At 35.6% G+C, this 12,357-nt stretch overlaps 1 protein-coding gene across 9 annotated transcripts in view; it reads left to right on the top strand.

Annotated features, from left to right (window-relative positions):
• Positions 1-12,357, top strand: part of Dennd4c (DENN domain containing 4C) — a 96,194-nt gene that overhangs the window by 66,648 nt on the left and 17,189 nt on the right. For 8 of the 9 annotated variants that reach the window (XM_048783898.1, XM_015502570.2, XM_015502569.2 and 5 more), the window contains 4 exons: positions 3,623-4,797; positions 7,094-7,271; positions 8,439-8,548; positions 8,839-9,014. In XM_048783898.1, the coding sequence (XP_048639855.1) occupies positions 3,623-4,797; positions 7,094-7,271; positions 8,439-8,548; positions 8,839-9,014 (1,639 nt within the window). Of the gene's footprint in view, positions 1-3,622; positions 4,798-7,093; positions 7,272-8,438; positions 8,549-8,838; positions 9,043-12,357 lie in introns of all 9 variants that reach the window. The other variant, XM_048783904.1, reaches the window with a different exon arrangement.

The raw sequence follows: 12,357 nt of genomic DNA, 5'->3' as shown, positions 1-12,357 counted from the left end.
CAAAAAAAAGAACAGTAGCCATACCTGTCCATATGTTCTCCATCTAACCAATCTAGGGTTTGAAAATATCAGAAAATAATTGCATCTTCGTTAGGTATTTGAAGTAATTCAGAGATGATTTAAAGTATACTGGGAGGATGTGTTTAAGTTACGTGCAAGTACTATGTCATTTTATATAAGGGACATGAACACCCAGGTATTTTAGTATTGTGAGGGGTGGCCATTCATGGAACCAGTCTTCCATGGATACGAAGGGAGACATATTTAAATTTTTAAAAGATCTATATTTAATATATATGTTATTTGGAATGCCTTTCTTGTTTGGTCTCAGTTTGGTTGTTCTTTCTCATTGTAGACCATGTACAGTAGGGCCTCTTGTACTCACTAACAACAGAGGCAGTGATGTGATGAAATCCCAGGAGGTTTATGTATGGCAGGGTAATTCTTATCACTTCTGAAAGGGAAATGGAAAAAGGATTCACATCGCTTGAGTTCTAAAAAAATGTACGATTTTGTGGTGGGGGCGGGCAGTGTTGGGGAACCCAGGGCCTCACTCATGCTAGCTTTACCACTAAAGGCAAGCGCTTTACCACTAAGCTACATTCCCAGCCTTGTTTTTGTTGTTTTGTTTTTTTAGACAAGTTCTCACTAAATTGTCCAAGCTAGCTTTGAATTTGTGATCCTCCAGACTTAGCCTCCTGAGTAGCTGGGATTACAGGTGTGTGCCACTGCACTTGGCTTAAGTATATGGTTTAAAAGGACAAATTGACTGGTGCCCTTTACCCTTTCCTAGTGGTAGCTACAATTCACTTCTCTAAAGTTATACAATAGATAATTTACAATTAACTTTAGAGAAATTAATTTATTCAGTCTTTTAAATTGGTGTAGGAGTACTAAAAGGGTTTTCTTTTTGCATATACCGGGATGCCAAGTATAAATGATTATGGGTTTTTATTGTTGTTGTTTGTTTGTTTGGTGGGCAGTAGTGTTTAAGAGAGAGTGCTAAAAGCTTTTGGGGAAAATAGTTATCTGCATATAAATGCACACACACACACACACACACAAAACCAACACTACAGATCACATTTTCCTAGCCTTGTTGATAACAAGAGAGCATGAAAAAGGAGAATAGAGGTTTCCTTCAACAGGTTTTTATCTTCTTTCAGGATATTGAACTGAAAGTAGTCTGGCTTCTGGTGTTTTTTTCTTCCTGCTATACCCATCTTATTTTTGTATTACATCGTGATCTAGGAAGATTTATTTCTTTAAAAAAGGGGAGCCAAGTGTAGTGGTGCTGCCTGTAATGCCAGTCATGAAGGAGACTGAGTCAGGAGGTTCAGTTTGAAAGTTCAGAGCCAGCCTAGGCAACCTAGTAAGATCCTATCTCAAAATAAAATTTAAAATAAAAGTGTTAGGGATGTAACCCAGTGTAAAGCATCTTTGGGTTCAACCTTTCACCTCCACCCCACACCCTACATAAACACAAAAGAAAGGAAGGTAGGATATAGGTAGGTAACTGTAGTTCCAGTTACTCAAAAGGCTGAGACGAGATTATTATATAAGTTCTAGGTCAGCCTGGGTAACTTAGCAAGACTGTTTCAAAATAAAATACCTGGAGATATAGTTCGGTGGTAGAATACTTGCCTAGTGTGCATTCAATCCCTGATACTAGAGAGAGAGAGAGAGAGAGAGAGAGAAAGAGATGGTAATGGGGCTTTGATAGTATAGACAGTCCAGTTCATTTAAAATTTGAAAATAAATGTGCCACTAAATTCCTAGAAATAAGATAGCCTGTAGTATTTGCAGAGATCTGTTTTTTATATATTGGAAGTAGTTTTCAAATTGGGTATACATTTTGGAATTATAAAATAGGTTGGTTTAATTTCCCTAAAAGCTTCAAAAATATCTCTAAATGCTTATTATTAACTCTGATTAACTGATAGGATTATTATTACCAATTAGTACTAATCTGAAAGATTAAAAAGAACCCTGAAACCATTTTGGAAGATTAAAAAGGATTAAATCAAAGACATCTTTTTTTTTCCTCAAAGCTTCCAGATCATCATGGTATTTATTTATTTATTTATTTTGAAGTACAGGGGCACTTTACCACTGAGCTACATCCCCAACCCTTTTTATATTTTATTTTGAGATAGGGTCTCACTGAATTACTTAGGCTGGCCTCAGACTTTTTATTTTCCTTCTTCTGCCTCCCAAGAAGCTAGGATTATAGATGTGTGCCACTTGTTCCTGGCTTCGTTGTACTTTTTTTTTTTATTGGTTGTTCAAAACATTACATAACTCATGACATATCATCTTTCATACATTTGATTCAAGTGGGTTATGAACTCCCATTTTTACCCCAAATACAAGTTGCAGAATCACATTGGTTACACATCCACATTTTTCCATAATGCCATATTAGTGACTGTTGTATTCTGCTACCTTTCCTATCCCCTACTATCCCCCCTCCCCTTCCCTCCCCTCTTCCCTCTCTACCCCATCAGCTGTTGTTCATTTCTCTCCCTTGTTTTTTTTCCCCCTTTCCCCTCACCATCTCTTATATGTAATTATGTGTAACAATGAGGGTCTCCTTCCATTTCCATACAGTTTCCCTTCTCTCTCCCTTTCCCTCCCACCACTCGTCTCTGTTTAATGTTAGTCTTTTCCTCATGCTCTTCCTCCCTGCTCTGTTCTTAGTTGCTCTCCTTATATCAAAGAAGACATTTGGCATTTGTTTTTTAAGGATTGGCTAGCTTCACTTAGCATAATCTGCTCTAATGCCATCCATTTCCCTGCAAATTCCATGATTTTGTCCTTTTTTAGTGCTGCATAATACTCCATTGTGTATAAATGCCACATTTTTTTTATCCATTCATCTATTGAAGGGCATCTAGGTTGATTCCAGAGTCTAGCTATTGTGAATTGTGTTGCTATGATCATTGATGTGGCAGTATCCCTATAATGTGCTCTTTTAACTTTTTTTTTTTTTTTAAAAATTGAGAATCCTAAATATGAATGGGTGGTGTTCTAGTTAGTTGGAGCAGCTATAAGAGAATACTATATGATTGGGTACATTATAAACAACAGAAATTCCTTACAGCTCAGGAGGTTTTAATGTCCAAGGTAAGGGTATCAGCATAGTGGATTCTTTTGAGGACCCTCTTCCAGTTACACTGTCAACTTCTTATATCCTCACATGACACACATACACACACACACACACATACATACATACTAGATTCAGTTTAAGGTTCAGTCTTTGGTAAATTTTCTAATCCCAGGAAGAATGGTGATAGAGAAGAAAAAGGACAAAAGCATTCTGCAGAGAGGAATTGTTTTAGTTCTGAAAGTTGAGTGGGAATGCTACATAAGAAGAGCAGTTTGGATTTGAATTAAAATGTAGGTTGTACGTTAAAATGTTATTTCTGAAGACAGGGTTGAGTAGGTTTTTTTGAGGGTATTTTTTTCTGTATGCCTTCTAAATTTTCTGAATCTTTTGTTAATCTTTTCTAACCTTTACTGGGAATATTACTTTCAATAATCGGAAAAGCAATAAACATTTATATATGTTATATCGGAAAATAAGGATTTATTTTTAATACTCTACTCTCCCTTTCAGGTAGTACATCAAATGTTCTATTTTCTACACAAGATCTAGTTGAAGATGCAGTCTTTGGTGAAGTTTCTAATCTCAAGAAGAATGGTGATAGAGGAGAAAAAAGACAAAAGCATTTTCCAGAGAGGAGTTGTAGTTTTAGTTCTGAAAGTCGAGCAGGAATGCTACTTAAGAAAAGCAGTTTGGATTTGAATTCAAATGAAATGGCTATCATGATGGGAGCAGATGCCAAGATTCTTACAGCAGCATTGACATGTCCTAAGTCTTCTCCACTTCATATGGCAAGAACTCATAGTTTCGAGAATGTTAGCTGTCACCTAGCTGATACTAGGACCCGTGTCTCTGAAAGTAGTTGGGATTCTGAGCACAGATCATCTGCTGTCCTAGAGATGCTTGAGGAAAGCCAAGAGCTCATAGAGCTCATAGAGCCTGTGGTTGATGATAATATAGCTGAAACCAGTACAACAAAGATGACATATGATAGTCAACAACATGATAGTAACAGTAATCAGTCAAGAGACTTGAAAGCAGAATCCAAAGATCTGATGAATAAGAGAAGTAGTGTATATGGTGTTGCTAAAGCTGTTGAAAGGGAGGATGTTGAAACTGGACTAGATCCTTTGTCTCTTTTAGCCACTGAATCTATAGAAGAAAAGCCTCCTGATTCTGAAGATAAAATGTTTTCTCCAGTTATTGCACGTAATCTGGCTGATGAAATTGAGAGCTACATGAACTTAAAAAGTCCCCTGGGTAGTAAATCTTCTAGTATGGAATTGCACCGAGAGGAAAGCGGAGAATCTGGCACTACTACTACATTTATGCACCCTTTAGAGAGAAGATCAAGCCTACCATTAGATAATAGCCCACCAGCCCAGGAAAATCCTAAAAGTGAGAAGAGTTCTCCTGCAGTGTCCAGGTCTAAAACTTTTACTGGACGTTTCAAGCAGCACACTCCCTATCGGACTTACAAAGATCGTTCACCTTTATCTGCATTGGTTCGTTCTTCACCACATGGCTCATTGGGTTCTGTAGTAAATTCTTTGTCAGGGCTAAAGCTGGATAATCTACTCTCAGGGCCCAAGATAGATGTCCTAAAATCTGGTATGAAACAAGCAGCAACAGTAGCCAGTAAGATGTGGGTGGCTGTAGCATCTGCCTACAACTACTCAGATGACGAGGTAAGAAAGTTTTACATGTGTACTCTGATATGAGGAGGTTTGTAGTATCTTTGTGTATGTGTAGTACAATTTAAAGATTTCTAGTAATTTTGTTTTTTCATATTTTAAAAGTTTGTACATATTCTATTTCTTTCTTAAAATAACTTGAATATTTATGTAGGAAATTCATAATGTAAAAAAGAGTATCAGGATCACTTTTTAATTCCGTTAGTCATTCTAACCTAAAACATTGTTTAGTTCTTTGAAAGCACTAATGATATTTGAAATTAATAACAATGTCATGTTATATTTGCATAGGACTTCTATTTTATTTTGCTTACTTATTTATTTCAGTACTGGGACTTGAACCCAGGGGCATTCTACTACTAAACTGTATCCCCAGCCCTTTTTATTTTATTTTGAGACAGGGTCTTGATAAGTTGCCCAGACTGGTCTTGAATTTTCCATCCTTCCTAATAGCTGATATTTCAGATGTGTGCCACTGCACCCAGCAGCACTTTATTTTTAAAACAACATTTGCCTGCGTGTGTGTGTGTGTGTGTGTGTGTATGAAGTCTCTTCCATTTAAACTATAGAGTTCATACTACATGACAAAATTATTAAGACTTTTAAAAATCATTGTAAGTAGAATTAATCATTAGTTTTTTTGTTTGTTTGTTTTATAAAAGTGGAAGTGGGGGCATTTGGCTTATTTTATGGGAAAAAGGTAATTAAAGTTTTACCTTTGTTTTCACAACTTTATGTGGTATTAGAGTACTTCAGTAGAAATGACAGGTTTTTTGTTGTTGTTGTTGTTGTTTTGAGGCAGAGGTGTACCTGGGATTGAACTCAGGTACTAAGCCACATCCCCAGCCCTATTTTATATTTTATTTGAAGACAGGGTCTCACTGAGTTGCTTATGCTTAGTGCCTTGCTTTTGCTGAAGCTGGCTTTGAACTCATGATCCTCCTGTCTCAATTTGACAATTATTTGTAAATATTTGCTATTATTATAATTGTCACAGTGTGTTCTAGGTACTGTTATAAGCCGTACATTTATTTTTGTATATGGATATATATATAAACATATATATTTATTTAATTTTCATAACAACCCTATGTAGTAGTAGTATTTTTATTTTATAGATGAGTTATAAGTTTAATGTCTGAAGATCATACAACTAGTAAGTGGCAGAACAAAGACTTGAAGTCATAGATATTGACTCTAGAGCCCATGTTCTTACTTTAGAACTAGTAAGTGGCAGAACAAAGACTTGAAGTCATAGATATTGACTCTAGAGCCCATGTTCTTACTTTTGAAGCTATATTTTAGGAAAAGACATTGAATGGCAATGTATTTAAAGAGTCGCTGGTTGGATGGTGCATGCTATTATTCCAGTGACTCAGGAGTGGTTGAGTGGCCCTTGGGATCAATCCCTAGTACTAAAAATAATAATAATAATAATTTACATGGTTTTATATCAAAGACAATACAAATCTTGCCTTTTTAAAGAAAAATACCTAAATAAATAAATTGGAACTTATTATTGAGATGATTTCTATGCAACTAAAGTTTCAATCACTTATGGTAATTACGAACTAGATTATGTTATTTGTTTCTAAAATTATTGTTTGTTATGCTAAACAGATTCCCAGCTGAAATTCTTAGAGCAACCTTGTTTGGAAAGGTCTCATATTATCCACATTTTCAGATGATATAATAAATAAAAGTTAGAAAATTAACTTCTGTGAGGTCATAGACCCAATAAGTGATAAAGAGCCAAGGTGATAAGCTTGCTGACTCTAAAACCCCTTCCCTAACTGTACTGGCATCCCTGATTCTATTGGAGACAGTGACCTCTTAACATTGCTTTATTTTATATTGAGAGACACTAGACCCCAAACTCACCTGTGGTGCAACATGGATTAAATATTGCAGATCACTTCTTGAATATTTTTAGAGTATGGAAGGGAAGTCTCAAATAACAGAAGAATTCATGGTTTTGAAAAAAATAGGATCTGGGCACAGTAGTGCATGCCTGTAATCCTAGCCACTGGGAGGCTCTAAATACAAAGTTTTAAAAAGGGCTGGGGATGTGGTTCAGTGGTTAAGCACCCTTGGGTTCAATCCCTGGCGTGCGCGCACACACACACATGCATGCACATACACATATATACACATACATACATTCATGTACATATATATGAATGATTTGTTTTAAGCTATGGAGTTTAATTCTGATAATAGTGGAGTGAGTATATTCCCATTGGAGAAGATATTGTTTATGCATGTGGGATTTTATTCTTTTCAATTAAAGGAGGAAATTAATAGAGATTACAGCTTCCCAGCTGGCTTGGAAGACCATATTTTGGGGGAAAATGTATCTCCTAACACAAGTATCTCAGGGTTGGTCCCTAGTGAACTTACCCAAAGCAACACAAGCCTTGGCAGTAGCAGCAGCAGTGGAGATATTGGAAAACTGCATTATTCAACAGGTATGGGGAAGGATTTTCCTTTCTTCATTTAGTCTCTTTTGTTTATTTGTTTATTTATCATTTATTTTTATATACTGGGGATTGAAGTCAGGACCTCATGTATGCTAGGCAAGTGTTCTTCCTGTGAGCTCTTTTCCCAGCCCTGTCTTTTTCAGTTTAAATGCTCATAACCCTCCCCTCCCAAAACCTCATTTGTTGAGATTATCTGATAGATTTTTTTAGTAGTAGCCACACCTTATTGTTAGTTTTATTTTGTATTACCTACAAGTATTATAGTCACTTGTTTTGATTTTAGTTGTATGTATTTGTGCATTATATCATTAGTTTCTGAATTTTATTTTTTTATTTTTATTTTTTTTTTAAATATTTATTTATTTATTTATTTTAGTTTTAGGCGGACACAACATCTTTCTTTGTATGTGGTGCTGAGGATCGAACCCGGGCCGCACGCATGCCAGGCGAGCGCGCTACCATTTGAGCCACATCCCCAGCCCAGTTTCTGAATTTTATAATGCATCAGAATCATCTAACAAATTTTAGCCTAAAACTTCTAAGATGGAATTTGTGGGGCAGGGCCTTGGGGTGTACATTTTTATCTAGCTCTCTGGGTAATTCAGTGTTTGAACCAGATTTTAAAGATCTTGGGCTCTATCATTGAAATTTCTTAGCTCTGTTACTTTTAAAAAAAAGTGACCTGCTTTTTTTCTTTTTATTATGAAAAAATTCCAAATGTCCTAAGAATTTGAGAGAATTTCAAATTCTTCTAATTCTGTAATTCTTTTTTTAAAATTTTGTTTTAGTTGTAGATGGACACAATACCTTTATTTTGTTTATTTAATTTGTTTATGTGGTGCTGGGGATCGAACCAGTGCCTCACACATGCCAGGCAAGCGCTCTACCACTGAGCCACAACCCCAGCCCCTAATTCTGTAATTCTTATGAGGGCAATTATGTCCTCAGATTTAATTAACTTTTATTAAGTTTCTCTCTCTCCCTCCCTCTCTCTCTTTCTCTACACACACACACACACACACACACACGCACTTTTTATATTAAGCAATTTGAAAATGAATTGCAGATTTCATGATATTTTCCCCCTAAACACATTTTTCCAAGACATAAGGACATTCTCCTACTTAATGTGTTCTGATGCTTATTCCTGTCTAGGTGAAGTTTCATTTCCAAGAGGCATAAAGGGGCAGGACTTTGAAAAATCAGACCATGGTTCATCCCAAAATACCAGCATGTCTAGCATCTATCAGAATTGTGCAATGGAGGTACAAGTACTATATTCTGCCCATAATAAAGTGCTGTTAACATTTTTATTTAAGAATAGCATTTAACAGGTTTCTATGAGATCCTATGGACAGACTAATAAGTCATTTTGATGAATTCATTTGATGTTTTATATGTAAGTAAGGCAACATACTGGTAGTTTTAATTGTAACATAATAGAACTATTCCAAATTTGCTTAGTAAAATAACTAAAATTCTGTTTATTCTAGAGAATGGCCTATTAAGGTTCATTTTCATTTAGAGATTCTGAGTGTTCTTATTTTCCTATTAGGTTTTGATGTCAAGTTGTTCACAATGTAGAACTTGTGGAGCTTTGGTTTATGATGAAGAAATTATGGCTGGATGGACAGCAGATGATTCAAATTTGAATACAACATGTCCATTCTGTAAAAGCAACTTCTTGCCTCTTCTCAATATAGAATTTAAAGACTTGAGAGGCTCTGCAAGGTTAGTATTGTAAAAGCTCCCTCAAGAGGTAAGTGTCCCATTAAATGTACTACTCCTGGGGCAAGAATGAATCATTTACAGTATGCTTCAGGCTTGCCTTTCCCTTCTGTCCTTCACCTTTAGTATTTGAGGAGAAAGTAGTAGTAATGTAGGAGATTACATTTCCATTTTATTTAATATGTGGTTATCAGTAGTAGTTCATTCTTAGAACTAAACTTTCTTTATAGATAATTCAAAACTCTAGTGTTAGGCCTTATTTCAGACCTTCTGCCTTGGTGACTCTAATTATGTTTTCAGCTATTAACTTGTCACTTTCTGCTACAGTGAAAAGAGCAACTTCTAGTCAACCGAAAGGAGACTAGCTGGTCTGTAACCAGTCATTATGTAATTGAGAGTTTGCTAACTGTATGGTGACCTGACTAATTATAGTTAATATTTTATTTGTCTTATGGAGCAGGTCAACTTTATATTATTGTGTGCCTTTAGTAGTTATTTTTGTTTTTGTTTTTTTCTTGATCATTAAGAATTAAACCCAGGGCTTCACTTGCACATGCTATACATGCACTTTCAAAGTTGTGTATTTTTTTTTTATCTTCAATTCTGGAGATGATTTCTCTTTATTTTTTTCTTATATAGTTTCAGGCATGAGGTCAAATCAAATCATACTCTTAATACATTTTTTAAAACTTTTTTATTCTTTTTGGTATCAGGGATTGAACCCAAGGGCACTTAACCACTGAGCTACACCCCTAGCCCTTTTTAATATTTTATTTAGAGACAGGGTCTCACTAAGTTGTTTAAGGCCTCACTAAGTTGCTGAGGCTGGCTTTAAACTTCTGATCTTCCCATTTCTGCTTCTGAGCTGCTGGGATTACAGGCGTGTGCCACCATGCCTGGATCATACTCTTAATTCTTAATGCACTATCCTGATTTTTTTGGACAAGGCCCTCTTATTTATTCTCTTTTCTCCATTTCCACTCATTCCTTTATCCAACAAAGATACCAACTCTTCTGTATGTGATATATCCTTGAATATATATCCGTATAACATATATAGGTTGTTTTGTATTATTATCAATTTTTAATATATGTAATTAGAATAATGCTGAAAATCTCAGTTTCTTTTCAATCTTTCAGAAATACTGTGTATATATTTAATTTATTCCTTTCATCTTGTAGGAAGCTAATGCTGGCTTTTGCATTATCCTATTGTAGAACATTTGAGTTACTTTCAGTTCTTTATTACTGCAATTATTACTGCAGTGATGCAGTATACTGCAAAATATATATCTTCTTTTAGCTTGTGAAGTATTTTCTCCTCAGAAAACTTATCTTAGAAGTGAAGTTACTGGGTTATTTTTGTATGTCATTTCAGTACATACAAAAAAATTGTTATCAACAGTGCCCAAGAATTCTCATTTCTATAAAAACTTACCAGCAGTTGGTATTAGCATTTTTCTAATTTTCATATTCTAAGGAGTAAAAAGTGTTACTGTTTTTGTTTCAATTTCTCTGAATACAAGTAAGTTTGAGTCTTTTCATTACTAGTTAGTTATTCCAACGTTTTCTATGAATTGCCTGTTTATATTTCCTGCCCATTTTTTTCCACTGAATTTTTTTTGTTGATGTTTAATTGCTGTATTGTAATTATATATAATAGTAAGATTCATTGTTACATATTCCGCATGCACAAAATGTAACAGTATAATTTGGTCAATATTGTTTCCTAGTATCTCCTCCTTTTCTTCCTCTCCCAGTACCTTTTTTCTACTCTGCTGGTCATCTTTCTGTTTGAAGGAAGATCCTCACCTCCATACACATGTCTCACCACTACCCCCACACATCTTCCTCTCTAGATTCTACATATGAGAGAAAATATATGACCCTTGACTTTTTGAGTTTGGCTTATTTTGCTTAACATAATGTTCTCAAGTTCCATCTATTTTCCTGCAAATGACAATTTCATTCTTGTTTATGGCTGAAACTCCATTGTATATGTGCCATATTTTCTTTATCCATTCATCCTTTGATGGATACCTAGGCCTGTTCCTTAATTTGGCAATTGTGAGTTGTGCTGCTGTGAACATAGGTATGCATATATCATTATAGTATGTTGATGTTCCCTTTACCTCACATCCTCTCCAGCATGCATTTATTTGTTTGTTTGTTTATTCATTTATTTATTTATTTATGTCAGGGATTGAACCCAGGAGCTCTTTACCACTGAGCCACATCATCTACTCCTTTTATGTTTTGAGACAAGGTCTTGCCAAGTTGCTTAGGACCTCACTAAGTTGCTGAGGCTGGCTTTGAATTTGTAATCCTCCTGCCTAGGCCTCCTGAGCTGTTGGAATTATAGGTGTGTGCCACCACATCTGGCTGTATTTCTTCTTTTGAGAAGGGTCCATTTAGCTCATTTTCCCATTTTTAAAAAATTGGGTTATCTGTGTTTGTGTGGGTGGCGGGGCTGGGGGGTGTAAGATGTTTGAGTTCTTTATTCTGGATATTTATCCTGTGTTAGAGTAGGTAGCAAAGATTTACTGTCATTCTGTGGGTTCTCTCTTCATACTCTTAATTTTTTCTTTTGCTGTTCAGAAACTTAATTTGATGCCTTCCCATTATTAATTCTTGGTATTTTTTCCTGAGATTTAGGAGTCTTATTAAGGAAGTCATTGCCTGTGCCTACATGTTGTAATGTTGACCTTGTTTTTTTCTAGGAGCTGCTTAGATTCTATTCTAATTCCTAGATCTTTGATCTATTTTGAGTTGACTTTTGTGCAAAGTGAAAGAGATAAGGATCTAGTCCTATTCATCTACATGTGGAAAACCAGATTTCTCATTACCATTGGCTATCCTTTTTCCAATGACTATTTTTGCCCTCTTTATCAAAGATGAGTGTCTCTCTGGAGATTTTTGTTTTGTTTTTGTGGTATGGAGATTGAACTCGGCACACTCATCACTAAGCTACATTCCTAGCCCTTTTTTATTTTGAGACAGGGTCTAGCTAAAGTGCTCAGGTTGGCCTTAACCTTGTAATCCTCTTGTTTCAACTCCCAGTCTTTGTGCTTTTAGTCTGTTCCATTGCTCTGTGTGTGTTTTTATGCCAGTACCATGCAGTTTTTTGTTTGTTTCAGTAGCTCTGTAGTATAACATTTCTTTTTAATTTTTCTTTTCTTTTTTTTGGTGCTGGGACTTGAACCCCAAGGCACTTACCACTGAGCCATATCCCCATTCCTTTTTTATATTTTATAGAGAAAGGTTTTGCTGAGTTGCTTAGGGGCTTATTAAGTTTCTGAGGCTGGCTTTGAACTTGTGATCCTCCTGCCTCGGCCTCCCAAGCTGC

This window comes from Marmota marmota, unplaced genomic scaffold (genome assembly GCF_001458135.2).
Source record: "Marmota marmota marmota unplaced genomic scaffold, marMar, whole genome shotgun sequence".
NCBI classification, from domain to species: domain Eukaryota; kingdom Metazoa; phylum Chordata; class Mammalia; order Rodentia; family Sciuridae; genus Marmota; species Marmota marmota.
This window is presented reverse-complemented; position numbering and strand designations above follow the sequence as displayed.